General features: G+C 42.4%; 1 protein-coding gene across 2 annotated transcripts in view; it reads left to right on the top strand.

Moving 5' to 3' along the window:
* Positions 1-17168, top strand: part of HDX (highly divergent homeobox) — a 157051-nt gene that overhangs the window by 104840 nt on the left and 35043 nt on the right. For both annotated transcript variants that reach the window (XM_059679101.1, XM_059679102.1), the window contains one exon: positions 13668-13872. In XM_059679101.1, coding sequence (XP_059535084.1) covers positions 13668-13872 — 205 coding nt within the window. The remainder of the gene's footprint in view (positions 1-13667; positions 13873-17168) is intronic.

Here is a 17168-nt window from a genome sequence, read left to right as displayed (position 1 = left end):
CAACCTCACTGGGGCCGTCTAGGCCTCACCGGGGCTGTCCCGGCCTCACTGGGGCCATTTCAACCTCACCGGGGCCACTTCGGCCACACCGGGGTGGTTTCAGCCTCATCGAGACCATCCTGACCTCACCGGGGCCGTCTCGACCTCACCAGTGCTGTCTCAACCTCACCGGGGCCATTCTGACATCACTGGAGCCGTTTTGGCCTCACCGGGGCCGTGCCAACCTCACTGGGGCCATCCCAACCTCCCCGGGGCTGTAGCAGCCTCACCAGGGCTGTCCCGACCTCACAGGGGCCATTTCAACCTCACTGGGGCCGTCTCGACCTCACCGGGGCCATTTTGGCCTCACCAGGGCCGTCCCAACCTCACTGGGTCCATCCTGACCTCACCGGGGCTGTTTCAACCTCATCGGGGTCGTCCCGACCTCACTGAGACAACAGGAAGTTTGGCACTCTGTTCCCTGCTGGGTGGCTCCCCACCAGACAAAATCTCCAGGCATTCCTGGTGGCTGAACATCCTGCACGCTTGCTCAGACTTCACCCTCCACCAAATGTACAGACTGCCCGTCTGCCGTCCCCCAGCGTCCCACACGAGACTGGAACCGGTGGACGTGCTTGTGCGCGTGCTGGTACAGCGGTTCCACATCGCCGGCCCAGCTGGGCCCGGCCCCGGCCTCCCACGAACCCGACTCTGCCTCCCAAGCACATCCCTCCTGTATGTGAGGAGCCGAAATCTGCAGCCTGCTGGGTTGGGCCCTGTACTTGGAGCCTCTGCACATCCTACTCAGTCTCAATGCTCTTCTTTCTTTCCTTCCAGTTTTAGAGCTTCCACTGGGCCAGCTTTCCCATGGTTCCGTATGATAGCTGTTTGTCCTATAGTTGGTAGTTTCGATGTTGTTGTGGGAGGCAGCACGCACAGGTCTGTACCTTATGCCGCCATCTTGGTTCTCCTGGGTCTGTTCTTGAGTGTGTCTTCCATGGGTGCGAGGAGTTGAAGTCTGCAGTTTGCTGGGTTAGGTTGCAAAAGTGCAGGTGGGTCTTTTTGTGCCACTGGCACAGCTTGGATGGGGATGTAAATTGAGTAGGCCAGGGTCTCAGGGAGTCACCAGGGTGGAGCAAATAGCAATGGCGTCTCTGCGGCTCCCTCCCTCTCTGGGGCTCTGGGACTTCGCATCCCGTACTGCCGGTGAGCAGCTGCATGACAGAGCCTCCCTTGCTTTCTGACAGCTGCAAGGCTGTGCCACCTCTCCCGGTAGCGTCTGGGTCTCAGGGAGTCGCCAGGGCGGGGCAAATAGCAATGGCGGAGTCTCTGAGGCTCCTCGCCTCTCCCGGACTCCAAGACTTTGCGTCCCCAAGTGGCAGTGAGCAGCTGCGTGCCAGAGCTTCCCTTGCTTTCCCACCACTGCAAGGCCATGCTGCCTCTCCCCGTGGGGCCTGGGGCCTCAGAGACCCGCCCAGAGCAAGCCCAGAGGATTTGAGAGTTTGTAAAAGCATAGGCGTTTCTTCTTGTGCCTCTGGCACAGCTTGGATGGGAATGTAAATTGAGTAGGGCAGGGTCTCAGGGAGTCACCAGAGCGGAGCAAATAGCAATGGCGGCATCTCTGTGGCCCCTCGCTTCACAGGGACTCTGGGACTTCGCGTCCCCCAGTGCCAGCAAGGAGTTGGGCACCAGAGCCTCCCTCGCTTTCCAACCACTGCAAGGCGGTGCCGCCTCTCCCTGTGGGGTCTGGGGCCTCAGAGACCCACCCCTAGCAAGCCCAGAGGATTCAAGAGTTCGTAACCCCTTCCGATTGAAAAAAAACGTGCATCCAGTTGCAGCCCGCCTGGCGCGGGACTCTGTACCTCTGTTTTTGGCGCCTCTGTAGCTCCTACTCAGTCTCACTGCGCTTCTTTCTTTCCTTCCAGTTGTAGAGCTTCCACTAGGCCAACTTTCCCATGGTTCTAAATGGTGGCTGTTTGTCTTATAGTTGGTGGTTTCAATGATGTTGTGGGAAGCAGCATGCACAGATCTACACCCTACACCGCCATCTTGGTTCTTCTTCTTCTATTCCCATCTTATTGAGAGGTTTTATCAAGAAAGGTTGCTGGATTTTTTCAAATGTTTTTTCTGTATCACTTGATATGATTATATGGTTTTGATCTCTCAATTTGTTTATGAGATGTATCACATTATTTGATTTGTGGATATTATACTATCCTTGCATCCCTGGAATAAATCCCACTTGGTCATAGTGTATGATCTTTCTAATGTAATGCTGGATCCAAATTGCTAGTATTTTGTTGAGAATTTTGGCATCTATGTTCATCAGGAATATTGGCCTATAATTTTCTTTCTTTTTTTAATTAATAAATCTTTATTGTTCAGATTATTAGAAATGTTCCTCTTTTTTACCCCTATAGCTCCCCTCCACCTGGTTCCCACCCCAGCCAATGCCCTCACCCACTGCCACTGTCCTCATCCATAGGTATAATATTTTTGTCCAGTCTCTTCCCGCACCCCTCACACCTCCTTCCCCCCAAGAATTGTCAGTCTACTCCCTTTCTATGCCCCTGCTTCTATTATATTCACCAGTTTATTCTGACTTAATTTTTAGGTTCACTTGTTGATAGATATTTATTTGTTGTTCATAACTTTTATCTTTACTTTTTTCTTCTTCTTCCTCTTCTTAAAGAATATCCTTCAGCATGTCATATAATCCTGGTTTGGTGGTGATGAACTCCATTAGCTTTTTCTTGTCTGTGAAGCTCTTTATCTGACCTTCAATTCTACATGATAGCTTTGCTGGGTAGAGTAATCTTGGTTGTAGGTTCTTGGCATTCATCACTTTGAATATTTCTTGCCACTCCCTTCTGGCCTGCAAAGTTTCTGTTGAGAAATCAGCTGACAGTCGTATGGGTATTCCCTTGTAGGTAACTAAATATTTTTCTCTTGCTGCTTTTAAGATTCTCTCTGTGTCTTTAGTCCTTGGCATTTTAATTATGATGTGTCTTGGTGGATCCTCTTTGGATTCCTCTTATTTGGGGTTCTCTGCGCTTCCTGGACTTGTAAGTCTATTTCTTTCATCAAGTAGGGGAAGTTTTCTGTCATGATTTCCTCTAATAGGTTTTCAGTATCTTGCTCTCTCTCTTCTTCTGGCACCCCGATAATTTGGATGTTGGTACGTTTGAAGTTGTCCCAGAGGCTCCTTACACTATCTTCATATTTTTGCATTCTTTTTTCTTTTTGCTTTTCCAGATAGGTTTTTTTTTGCTTCTTTGTATTTCAAATATTTGACTTGATTCTTGGGATCCTAAAGTCTGCTGTTGGATTTCTGTATATTATTTTTTTAAAATATATTTTATTGATTTTTTACAGAGAGGAAGGGAGAGGGATAGAGAGCTAGAAACATCGATGAGAGAGAAACATGGACCAGCTGCCTCCTGCACACTCCCCACTGGGGATGTGCCCGCAACCAAGGTATATGCCCTTGACCAGAATCGAACCTGGGACCTTTCAGTCCGCAGGCCAACGCTCTATCCACTGAGCCAAACCAGTTTCGGCTGTATATTATTTTTAATTTAAGTCAGTGTATGTTTAATTTCTGCCTGGTCCTTTTCCATTTTTTTGGCATTCTCATTAAGATCCTCGTAGACCTCACTAAGTTTCTCGGGGGTTCGTATAAGGTTCTTGAGTAGCCTTATAACTGTGGTCTTGAACTCTATGTCCTCCATTAGTTTGCTTTCCTCCATTTATTTCATTTGTGATATGTTTCTTTGTCTCTGCATTTTTGGCTGACTGTGAGGATCCACTGTGTCTACAGTGGAAGAACTGCTGTGCTGGAGACACCCTTATGGGGTAGGACTTGCTTCAATGGGGCTTTGGTGCTCACTGAGTCTGCTTCTTGAGTGTGTCCCTTATGGATGTGGGGAGTTGAAATCTGGTATCTGGCCAGGTGTACCCTGGCTCCTGGATCTCCAAGTCAACCACTGAGTGAGTCCACCCAGCAGGAGCTACAGCGAAACCAGCAGATTTCTCCTCTTTGTTTGGGGTTTGGAAGTTTTGGAGCTCTCTGACCCAGCTGCAGTTTGTTAGGTGATGCTGCAAAAGCGCAGGTGGTTCCTTCATGCCACTGTGCACAGCTTGGACGGGGATGTAAATTGAGTGGGGCAGGATCTCAAAGAGTCACCAGGGCGGAGCAAACAACAATGGCTCTCATCAGCCTCTCCGTGACTCCACATCTCTGTGTCTCCCAGTCCCTCTGCATACCCGAGTCCCGTGCCCCCACAGCAACAATGATCCCTGCGAGCAGCTCTGCGAGAAAGCCACCCTAGCTTTCCGACCCACAGCAAGACAGTTCAGTTTCTCCCCATAGAAGTCTGGGACACCAGAGTCTCACCACAAATGAGTTCAGTGCATTAGGAAACTTGTATCTTTCGTTGTATTGTCTTTATTTTGTTTTGGGATTAGGGTAATGCGGATTTTGTAGAAAGAGCTTGGAAGTATGCCTTCCTCTTGAATTTTTTGGAATAGTCTGAGGAGAATAAGTTTTAGTTCTTCTTTGAATATTTGATAAAACTCCCCTGTGAAGCAATCTGGTACAGGGCTTTTGTTTGTTGGAAGTTTTCTGATGACTCCTTCAATTTCCTCCACAATTATTGGTCTATTTAGATTTTTTTTATTCTTCCTTATTGAGTTTTGGAAGGTTGTAGATTTTTAGGAATCTGTCCACTTCTTTTAGGTTGACCAGTTTGTTGGAATAGAGTTAATCACATTATTTTTGTTTTTTATAATTCTTTGTATTTCTGTGGGGTCAGTTGTTATTTTGCCTTTCATTTTTAATTTTGTTTATATTGGTCCTCTCTCTTTGCTTCTTTGTGAGCCTGGCTAGAGGTTTATCAATATTTCTTTTTTAAATTTTTTTATTTTTTATTTCTTGCTTAAAGTATTACAAAGGGTATTACATATGTGTCCATTTTTCCCCCCGCCCTAGACAGTCCCCTATCCCCCAGTGTCTTATGTCCATTGGTTATGCGTATATGCATGCATACAAGTCCTTTAGTTGATCTCTTACCCCCCCTACCTCCTGGCCCCCAACCCTCCCAAGCCTTCCCGCTGCAGTTTGACAATCTGTTTGAGGCAGATCTGCCTCTGTATCTATTATTGTTCAAAAGTTTATAATGATCTCTATTATCCATGAATGAGTGAGATCATGTGGTATTTTTCCTTCATTGACTGGTTTATTTCACTTAGCATAATGTTCTCCAGTTCCATCCATGCCGTTGCAAATGGTGAGAGTTCCTTCTTTTTTAGAGCAGCATAGTATTCCATCGTGTAGATGTACCACAATTTTCTAATCCATTCATCTACTGATGGGCACTTCGGCTGTTTCCAGATCTTAGCTATGGGGAATTGTGATGCTATGAACATAGGGGTGCATATATCCTTTCTGATTGGTGTTTCTGGTTTCTTGGGATATATTCCTAGAAGTGGGATCACAGGGTCAAATGGGAGTTCCATTTTCAGTTTTTTAAGGAAACTCCATACTGTCTTCCATAGTGGCTGCACCAGTCTGCATTCCCAGCAGCAGTGCATGAGTGTTCCTTTTTCTCCACATCCTCTCCAGCACTTGTCATTTGTTGATTTGTTGATGATAGCCAGTCTGACAGGTGTGAGATGGTACCTCTTTGTTGTTTTGATTTACATCTCTCGGATGATTAGTGACTCTGAGCATGTTTTCATATGTCTCTTGGCTTTCTGAATGTCCTCTTTTGAAAGGTGTCTATTTAAGTCCTTTGCCCATTTTTTGATTGGATTGTTTATCTTCCTTTTGTTAAGTTGTATGAGTTCCCTATAAATTTTAGAGATTAGGCCCTTATCAGATACGACATTGGCAAATATGTTTTCCCACACAGTGGGTTTTCTCATTGTTTTGTTGATGGATTCTTTTGCTGTGAAGAAGCTTTTTATTTTGATGCAGTCCCATTTGTTCATTTTCTCTTTAGTTTCAAGTGCCCTAGGAGCTGTATCAGTGAAGAAATTGCTTCGGCATATGTCTGAGATTTTGTTGCCTTTGGATTCTTTTAGAATTTTTATGGTTTCCTGCCGTACATTGAAGTCCTTTATCCATTTTGAGTTTATTTTAGTGTATGGTGTAAGTTGATGGTCTAGTTTCATTTTCTTGCATATATCTGTCCAATTTTCCCAACACCATTTATTGAAGAGACTATCTTGGCTCCATTGTATGTTCTTGCCTCCTTTGTCAAATATTAATTGAGCATATTGGTTCAGGTCGATTTCTGGTCTCTCTACTCTATTCCATTGATCTATATGCCTATTCTTGTGCCAGTACCAGGCAGTTTTGAGAAGAGTGGCTTTGTAATACAACTTGATATCTGGTATTGAGATCCCACCTACTTTGTTCTTTTTCAGGATTGCTGCAGCTATTCGGGGTCTTTTTTTATTCCAGATGAAGTTTTGGAAAGTTCGTTCTAGATCTCTGAAGTATGCCATTGGTATTTTAATGGGAAGTGCTTTGAATTTATAGATTGCTTTGGGTAGTATGGATAGTTTAATGATGTTGATTCTACCAATCCATGAACACGGTATGTTCTTCCATCTGTTAATGTCTTCCTCTATCTCTTTTTTCAACGTCCTGTAGTTTTCTGAGTAGAGGCCTTTTACCTCTTTAGTTAAGTTTATTCCTAGGTAGCTTAATTTTTTTGGTGCGATGGTAAACGGGATTGTTTTGATAATCTCTCTTTCTGAAAGTTCACTATTGGTGTATAGAAATGCCTCAGATTTCTTGGGGTTAATTTTGTATCCTGCTACATTGCCAAATTCATGTATTAAGTCTAGTAGCTTTTTGATGGAGTCTCTAGGGTTTTTGTATGTATAATATCATGTCGTCTGCAAATAAGGACAGATTTACTTCCTCTTTTCCAATTTGGATGCCTTTTATTTCTTCTTCTTGCCTAATTGCAATGGCTAACACTTCCAGTACTATGTTGAACAGTAGTGGTGAGAGGGGGCATCCCTGTCGTGTTCCTGTTCTTAGGGGAAATGGTGTTAGTTTTTGTCCGTTGAGTATGATGTTGGCTGTGGGCCTGTCATATATGGCTTTTATTATGTTGAGGTATGATCCTTCTACTCCCACTTTACGGAGAGTTTTTATCAAAAATGGGTGTTGAATTTTATCAAATGCTTTTTCTGCATCCATTCATATGACCATGTGTTTTTTTTTCTTTCAATTTGTTTATGTGATGTATCACGTTTATTGATTTGCGGATATTGTACCATCCTTGCATCCCTGGGATAAATCCTACTTGGTCATGGTCTATGATCTTTCTGATGTACTGCTGGATCCTATTTGCTAAGATTTTGTTGAGGATTTTGGCATTTATGTTCATGAGGGATATTGGCCTGTAATACTCTTTCATTGTGTTGTCTTTACCTGGTTTTGGTATTACGGTGATGCTGGCTTCATAGAATGAGCTTGGAAGTGTTCCTTCCTCTTGAATTTTTTATAGTAGTCTGAGGAGGATAGGTTTTAGTTCTTCCTTGAATGTTTGGTAAAACTCCCCTGTGAAACCGTCTGGTCCTGGGCTTTTGTTTGATGGAAGCTTTTTGATGACTGTTTCAATTTCTTCCATAGTTATTGGCCTGTTGCGATTTTTAGATTCTTCATGATTGAGTTTTGGAATGTTGTATTTTTCTAGGAATTTGTCCATTTCCTCCATGTTGTCTAGGTTGTTGGAGTAGAGATGTCCATAGTATTTTTTAACAATCATTGCAACTATATCACTCTTCATTTCTTCTTGGGTCTTACTTAATTTGTTGATTTTTTCATCTGTTTCTTCTAGCTTCTTCCATATGTTATCGATTTTTTCATCTGTTTCTTCTTGCTTCTTGCAGAGGTTGTCGATTTTTTCCTCCATCCTGTTTATGCACTCTAGGACCCTTATTCTGAATTCTTTTTCTGTCATGTTGCATGCCTCTGTATTACTTAGCTGCTTTTCTGGAGAGTCCTCCTTCTCTTTCCTTTGGGGGTTTCTTTTCCTACCCACATTTGATCTCACTGACATATCTAGGCGTTGAGTCATTCAGTGGTTGCTCCCTTGGTGGCAGTGACTCCTTGGTCTTTGGTTGGTCTTCGGGCGGTTGTGGTAGCAGCTGCGCTTCAGTTGGCAGCAGCTCCTCTGGTGGGTGCTGTTCACAGCTGTGGTGGCTCTTCTTTCTGGTGGGGCGAGGTTTCGCGTACAGCTGCTTTTTCTCAGCAGAGGGTGTGGTGCTCAGGAGGTTGCTGTTGCTTGGATCTGCTGCATTGATTTAAAGGCACAAAATACAACACAACAAGGCACCACGTACCAGGCACTATACACAAATATATTCACGATATTAATAACCCCAAATAAAGGTGACCACCTGAATTAAGAGAATTAGGGGATAAGGAAGAAGGAAGAGAAAAAGATAAAAGAGAAAAAAGAAAAGAAAAGTAGGGACCAAAAAAAGGAGTGCAAAAATGAAATTGGGGAAAATGAGGGGGAAAAAGAAAAGCTAGAAAAGAAAAGAAAAGAAAAGAAAAGAAAAGAAAAGAAAAGAAAAGAAAAGAAAAGAAAAGAAAAGAAAAAGAGCGAAAAGAGAGAATGAAGTGGAAGAGGGGAAGAGACTTTTTATATGAGGAGAATACTCCTATAGAACCGCCACTAATCCCAACAAATTCCAGCACCAGCTCCCTGGAGATGAATGCAAACTAGAAACAACCAATAATATAACGATGAAAATAGAATGGAGAACACTAATCCCAAAATAAAATAAAGAGAAACTAAAATGGCACTTCAAAAAATGGTAAAATGGTAGCAGTAATAATACTGGTTAAAAATAAGAAGGTAGTAATTAAAAGGGTAAAATCAGGTGATGGAAAAAGAAGGGGAAAAAAAAGAAGAAAAAAAAGAAAAAAAAATTGGTTTCTTAGTTAAAAGGTGACAAAAAAGAAAAATGCAGTAGTGAAGGTCCTTCGGTTCTTCTGTTCTTCAGTGTGGCTCGCCTTAGACCTGCCAGGTATTCAGGAGAGTGTTGAGTTTCCCTGCGATACACTGTTCCTCTGTGTTGTAAACCACAGTCCTTATTTTAAAGCAGGCCGTATTTGTTTCCCAGACTGCCTTATTTTGTGTTTAGCAAAGAGTAAGTTTGTGGGTCAGCCTATGGGTGGCAGTGTTCTCGGGTTGGCCTCTGAGGCTATAGGCCCTCTCTGTCCATTGGAAGGTCAGTGCCCAGAGTCGGCTACGTAATAGTTATGGGCGCTGTGTTGTTGCTGGGATTGAAAATCCCTCTATAGACCAGACCCTGTTAACTCCCAGGGACTGATCAGGTTATTTTAATCCTTGATCTCGTTCAGGGTGGAATCTGGGTGTGGCTCTGCTCCTTGCCTGGGGGCTGGGGGAAGGAGTCTCACTCTCCGGAGAGAATGGCTGCCCCAGTCCTGCGCTCAGGGGTGTCTCAGCACTCAATTCACTGCCACCTCTCCCGGCCCCCCTTCTCTCCTCAGTCTCTCCCCAGATTCCACTCCTCTGCACACTCTACCTCTCTTCAGCACAGGTGAGTGTCTGTATCCGAAATGTCCCATGAACAGGATTCAGTGAAAACAAACAAACAAATGCTGGCCGCGGAAACGGGGAAGGCTTGGTTTCTGTAAGCTTCTTCCCTTACCGGGACTGCATGGTCTGGTCAGCTCTTCAGGCTGTCCCCTTTAGGCTCAGTCCTCCGTGATCACAGAACCCAGCTCTCTATTCCTCCGGCGGCGCCAGGAATCCTGCGGTTCTCCTTTCCCCCATCAGGGGCTGTGCCTGTCCCAAGGGACGCGGCTGTCTGCCACGTGGTCTCCCTCTGACTCTCTGGGCTCAGAGGTCTGGCAAACTTTCTTGCCCAAATCCCTGTGTTTTTTTGTTTTTTTTTTACCTTTCCAGGGGAGTTCTGCTCTTCCGGGCTGCAAACCGTCTCACCAGCTGAGCAATTTCGCCAATTCGGGGTGGGTGTTATTAGTTTCAGCTGCTCACTCCATTTGCTCCAGGACACGACCTGGGACGCGTCTGCCTATATCGCCACCATCTTCTGTCTCCTCGAGGTTTATCAACATTTCTAATCCTTTCAAGGAACCAGCTTTTGGTTTCATCAATCTTTGGTAATTTTTTTGGCTCTATGTCATTTATTTCTGCTCAGATCTTTATTATTTCCTTCCTTCTGCTCACTCTCGACTTTTTTTGTTGCTCTCTTTCTAATTTTTCAAGTTACAGAACTTGAGCAGAACTTCCCTCTCAGCAGTGCTTTCACTGTGTTCCATCAAAAACTACTAGAATTAATAAATAAATTCAGCAGTGTAGCAGGGTACAAAATTAACACCCAGAAATGTATGGCTTTTTTATACACTAATAATGAACTCACAGAAAGAGAAACTAAAATAAATACCATTTATCATTGCAACAACAACAACAACAAAAATGAAGATGCCTAGGAATAAATTGAACCGAGGAAGTAAAGGATCTATACTCAGAAAAGTATAGCACACTGAAAAAAAAAATAGATAGAGGAAGACATAAACAAATGGAAGAACATACCATGTTCATGTTCATAGAATCAACATTAGTAAAATGTCCATACAACCCAAAGCAATCTATAGATTCAATTCAATTCCCATTAAAATACCAAAGGCATATTTCAAAGATCTAGAACAAACTCTCCAATAATTCCTCTGGAATAAAAAAAATACCTCGAATAGCCACAGCAATATTGAGAGAGAAGATCAAAACTGGAGGGATCACAATACCAGATACCATCCACACTGTCAGAATGGCTATCATCAACAAATCAACATATGACAAGTGCTGGCAAGGTTGTGGAGAAAAAGGAACCCTTTTGCACTGCTGGTGGGAATGCAGACTGGGGCAGCCACTGTGGAAGACAGTATGGAGTTTCCTCAAAAAACTAAAAATGGAATTTCCATTTGGCCCAGTAATCCCACTACTAGGACTGTATCCTAAGAAATCAGAAACACCAGTCAGAAAAGACATATGCACCCCTATGTTCATAGCAGCACAATTCACCATAGCTAAGATTTGGAAACAGCCTAAGTGTCCATCAGCAGATGAGTGAATTAAAAAACAGTGGTACATCTACACAATGGAATACTATGCTGCGGTAAAAACGAAGGAATTCTTACCATTTGCAGCAGCATGGATGGAACTGAAGAGCATTATGTTAAGCGAAATAAGCCAGTAGGAGAAAGATAAATATCACATGATCTCAGTCATTTATGGAATATAATGAACAACATAAACTGATGAACAGAAATAGAGCCAGAGACAGAGCAGCATCGATCAGACCGTCAAACCTCAAAGGGAAGGTAGGGAAGGGTGGAGGTAAGGGGCAGAGATTAACCAAAGTATTTGTATGCAGTCATATAAGCCTAACCAATGGACACAGACAATAGGGGATGAGGCTATGAGTGTGGAGGGGTGAGGTGGGGAGCAATGTGACGATAAGAACACATATGTAATACCTTAAATCAATAAAAAAAATTAAAAAAAAACAACTGTGGTACATCTATACAATGGAATACTACACTGCTATAAAAAGGAAGGAACTTTTACCATTTGCAACAGCATGGATGGAACTGGAGACCATTATGCTTAGCAAAATAAGCCAGTCAGAGAAAGATAAACATCACATGATATCACTCATATGTGGGATATAATGATCAACATAAACTGTTGAGCAAAAATAAATCCAGAGACAAATTATAGGGGAAGTAGGGGTGTTTAGAACTCCACCAAAGGACTTGTATGCATGCATATTAGCATAACCAATGGACACAGACACTGGGGCACTGGGGGCTTGCCCTTGGGCATGGGAATGGGTGGGGGCGTTAATCAGGGAAAAAGGAGACATATATAAAACTTAAGACAATAAAAATGTAACATGCAAAATTTTATGTAATAAAACCCTAATATGCAAATAGACTGAATTGTGGAATGCCTGGTGGAACCACCAGTCACTATGATGTTCACTGACCACCAGGGGGCAGATGCTCAATGCAGGAGTTGCCCCCTGGTGGTCAGTTCCCCCCCACCTGGGGAGCACTGCTCAGCCAGAAGCCAGGCTCACAGCTGGTGAGCGCAGTTGCCATGGGGGGAGCCTCTCCCAACTCCGCGGCAATACTATTGAGCAGGGCCAGTGGGCGCATCAGGCCAGGATGAGCGCCAGCAGCTTGGCGTCTGGCCCCAATTCGGGCTTCTCCCTGGCCACCTGATGCTTGGCACACTGCTACATCCCCCGAGGGGCCTGGACTGAGGGATGGATGTCCTAATGCCAGCTTAGGCCCGATTCTGTTGCTGTTCTCTTAAGAAGGCAGGCAGTCTGAACAACTCAGTGACTCAGGGAAGTGCAGGGAACTCAGGGTGAGCCTGCCTCCATGCTTGACTCATCCATTCGATGGTGTTCACAGGACAGACCATGGTGTTCCAGCCTGAGCATGTGCAGCAGCTGCTGAAGCTCAAGCAGCAAGCTGTGCAGCAGCAGAAGGCCATCCAGCCACAAGCTGGCAGGCAGACATCCTCCGAGGGGTTCCAGACTGCGAGAGGGAAGAGGCCAGGTTGAGGGACCCTCCCTCCAGTGCATAAATTTTGTGCACTGAGCCTCTAGTAAATATATTAATTAAAAATTAACAGTCACATGCTATATGGCTCCATTTATATAACATTCTCAAAAATATAGATTATTTGTCAGGTGTTGGAAATGGTAGGAGGGAAGGGAAGAACAATGGTGTGATAAGGGAACACGGAATTGTATACACATATTTTGTAATATGTTTCCTGTTTTTGTTTTTATGCTACAATTATGTAAAATGCTAATTGGAGGCAACTGAATGAAGACCTATCTCTTCAACTTCCTGTGACTTTAAACTTATTTTATTTTTTAAAATATATTTTATTGATTGTTTACAGAGAAGAAGGGTGAGGGATAGAGAGTTAGAAACATCAATGAGAGAGAAACATCGATCAGCGGCTTCCTGACACCCCCTATTGGGGATGTGCCTGCATCCGAGGTACATGCCCTTGACCGGAATCGAACCTGTGACCTTTTAGTCTGCAGGCCGACGCTCCCACTGAGCCAAACCAGTTAGGGAAAACTTATTTTAATGTAAACATTTTTTAAATGGTTCTAAATCCAATAAAATGAAAATTTAGAATACGTGAAATACCCAGGTAACCATCATGAAGTCAAAGTTAATAGAAACCACATTTTCACCTATAAAGAACAAGATTCAAAATGGGAGATGAATTATGATTTCAGCTATATGTGTGGTCCCTTTAGAGAAGGAACCAATTGAAGTTCCTTTTGAAAGATTTGGTGGATTATTTTCTACAGAAATAAATATATAAATCAAAATGCATTCTTCAACATGTTTCTTGAAAGTCTGAATATTTAAATAAATGCCATCTTTCTGCTAATAAGATATGTAAAAATTGAAAACAATTATTTTATCTTAACTTATGAGCAATAATAAAATTTCATTATTCTAGGTACCTATTTAATCTTTTTAATCATGTTTTATGCAGCATCCATTCATTATTTTAATGATTAGACTGCTAAGTTTCCATGTTTACAAAGCTTCCTCTTGTATTTCTCTTATAAAGACTTGGATTGGGAATCGAAGAAGGAAGTATCGTTTAATGGGGATTGAAGTTCCACCTCCAAGGGGAGGCCCTGCTGATTTTTCTGAGCATCCAGAGTCTGGTTCTTTGTCTGCAATCACAAGAGAGGAAGCGGGTCCTGAAGTAGAAGAAGATAATGACAGAAATGATGAAGCATCCATCTGTTTGTCTGAAGGAAGCTCTCAAGGTATTTTATATGCTGCACATCCTAATTATAGCTTTTGTAAATTTGATGCATTATTAGTTTATTTTCAGCTTACTGGACTTTAAATCTAAACTCAAAATATTTGGTCAAACATATTAAAAGAAATGGATTTATTTTCTTCTATGTTTCAATGATACATATATATTCAAAGTATATCCTTTTATATACATACACATAGTAAAATGAGTACTAAAATAAGCTAATTCACATATCCTCAAATAGTTACCTTTTTGTTGTGTATGATAAGAACACTGAAATTTAATTGATTAGCGAATTTCTAGTAATCAGTATAGTATTGCTAATTATAATTGTGTGGTACTTTAAATCTCTAAACTTATCCTATATAATTGAAACTTTATACCCTTTAATAATTATCTCCCCATTTTCCCCACCTCCTCACCCTGTTAACTATCATCCTACTCTTTGCTTGTATGTATCTGACTTTTTAAAACCCCACATATAAGTGAGATCATGCAGTACTATTTTTTCTGTGTCTATTTCAATTAGCATAATGTCCCCAGTTTCATCTGTGTCTTTGCAAATGGCAGGATCTCTTTTTTACAGTTGAATAATATTCTATTATCCTATCTAATAATAGACAAACAAGGTAATTGACCATACCTTTGCTACACTTCCCATTGGCTAATCAGTGAGATATTCAAATTAACCACCAACAAAGATGGCGGTTAATTTGCATATGTAGGCGGGAAGCAGCAGAGCAAAGACTGAAGGCGGCTCCAGCCGGAGCAGCGATCATAGCGGGTCCAGCTGGAGCTGCATCATAGCGGCTCCGGCTCGAGCAGCAAAGGCTTTGAAGGCGGCTCTGGCCAGAGCAATGAAGGCTTTGGAGGCGGCTCCGGCTGCAGCAATGATCAAAGCTGCTCTGACTGGAGCAGTGATCAAAGCGGCTCCGGCTAGAGCAGCAAAGGCTTTGAAGGCGGCTCTGGCCCGAGCGAAGGCCTGGGTCCCTGGTGCTGGGTCCCAGGCAGCCAGGGGAAGGGAAGGCCTATTGCATGAATCTTTTCATGCAACAGGCCTCTAGTCTATAATAATAAAAGCTCAATATACTAATTAGACTGGATGTCCTTCCAGATGAATACAGGGCTGTGAGGGAAGCCCAGGTCCCAGGTGCCTGCCGGCGGCCAAAGAAAACACTGGGTCCCAGGTGCCAGAGGGAAGCTGGTGTTGGCAGCCAGGGGAAGGCCCAATGCATGAAATTCATGCAAGGGGCTCAGCCCTTGCAGCCCCAGCTTCATCTGGAAAGACATCCAGTCTAATTGGCATATTATGCTTTTATTATTATAGATTATATATAAATTTATGCATAAATTTATAAAAATATATAAATTTATTTACCTATTCATCTGTCAACAGACACTTAGGTTATTTTCATATCTTAGCTAATGTAAATATTGCTGCAATGAACATGGAAGTGAAAATACCTTTTTGAGTACTGATCTAATATCTTTGGTTACATAATTGGAAGAGGGATTGCTAATGTTTTGAGGAATCTCCATACTATTTTTCATAATGGTTGTACAAATTTACATTTCCACCAAGAGTGTACAAGGGTTCCTTTTCTCAATATTTGCACCAACATTTGTAGTCCTTTTTTTAAAAAAAAATAAATTCTTTATTATTTAAAATATTACATGTCTCCTTTTTCTCCCATTGACCTCTCCCTGATCGCCCCCACCCCCAGTTCACCCCCTAATCTGTGTCCATTGGTTATGCTTATATGCATGCATACAAGTCCTTTGTTGATCTCTTACCCCCCTCAGCCCCTCCTCCTTTCTTCATAGGTTGGACAGTCTGTTTGATGCTTCTTTGCCTCTGGTTCTACTTTTGTTCATCAGTTTATGTTGTTCATTAGACTCCACAAATGAGTGAGATCATATGATATTTATCTTTCTCCTACTGGCTTTTTTCGCTTAGCATAATGCTCTCCAGTTCCATCCATGCTGTTGCAAATGGTAAGAGTTCCTTCCTTTTTACAGCAGCATAGTATTCCATTGTGTAGATGTACCACCGTTTTTAATCCACTCATCTGCTGATGGGCACTTAGGGAGTTTCCTAATCTTAGCTATTGTAAATTGTGCTGCTATGAACATAGGGATGCATATATCCTTTCTGATTGGTGTTTCTGGTTTCTTGGAATATATTCCTAGAAGTGGGATTACTGGGTCAAATGGGAGTTCCATTTTTAATTTTGTAAGTAAACGCCATACTGTTTTCCACAGTGCCTGCAGGAGTCTGCATACCAACCAGCAGTGCACGAGAGTTCCTTTTTCTCCACATCCTCTCCAGCACTTGTCATTTGTTGATGTGTTGATGATAGCCATTCTGACAGGTGTGAGATGGTACCTCATTGTTGTTTTGATTTGAATCTCTCGGGTGATTAGTGACTTTGAGCATGTTTTCATATGTCTCTGGGCCTTCTGTATACCCTCGTTTGAAAAGTGTCTATTTAGGTCCTTTGCCCATTTTTTTTTCCTTTATTTTTTTTGTGTGGGGGGAGGGCTTGCCCTTTACCCATTTTTTGATTGGATTGTTTGTCTTCCTTTTGTTAAGTTGTATGAGTTCCCTATAAATTTTGAAGATTAAACACTTATCAAAGATAACATTGGCAAATATGTTCTCCCATGCAGTGGGCTTTCCTGTTGTTTTGTTGATGGTTTCTTTTGCTGTGTGGAAGCTTTTTATTTTAATGTAGTCCCATTTGTTTATTTTCTCCTTAGCTTCCATTGCCCTAGAAGTTGTGTCAGTAAAGATATTGCTCTGACAAATGACTGCTATTTTGTTGCCTATGGCTTCTTCTAAGATTTTTATGGTTTCCCATCTTATGTTTAAGTTCTTTATCAATTTTGAGATTATTTTTGTTTATGGCATAAGTTGGTGGTCCAGTTTCATTTTTTCCATGTATCTGTCCAATTTTTCCAACACCATTTATTGAAGAGACTGTCTTGATTCCATTGTATGCTCTTGCCTCCTTTGTTCTTCTTTCTCAAGAGTGATGCAGCTATTCAGGGTCATTTTTTATTCCATATGAATTTTAGGATAGTTTGTTCTAGGTCTTTGAAGTATGCTGTTGGTATTTTAATGGGGATTGCATTGAATCTATAGATTGCTTTGGGTAATATGGACATTATAATGATGTTGATTCTACCAATCCATGAACATGGTATATTCTTCCATTTGTTTATGTTTTCCCCTCTTTTTTCAGTGCCCTGTAATTTTCTGAGTACAGGTCCTTTACCTCCTTGGTTAAATTTATTCCT

This window comes from Myotis daubentonii, chromosome X (genome assembly GCF_963259705.1).
Source record: "Myotis daubentonii chromosome X, mMyoDau2.1, whole genome shotgun sequence".
In the NCBI taxonomy this organism is placed as follows: domain Eukaryota; kingdom Metazoa; phylum Chordata; class Mammalia; order Chiroptera; family Vespertilionidae; genus Myotis; species Myotis daubentonii.
This window is presented reverse-complemented; position numbering and strand designations above follow the sequence as displayed.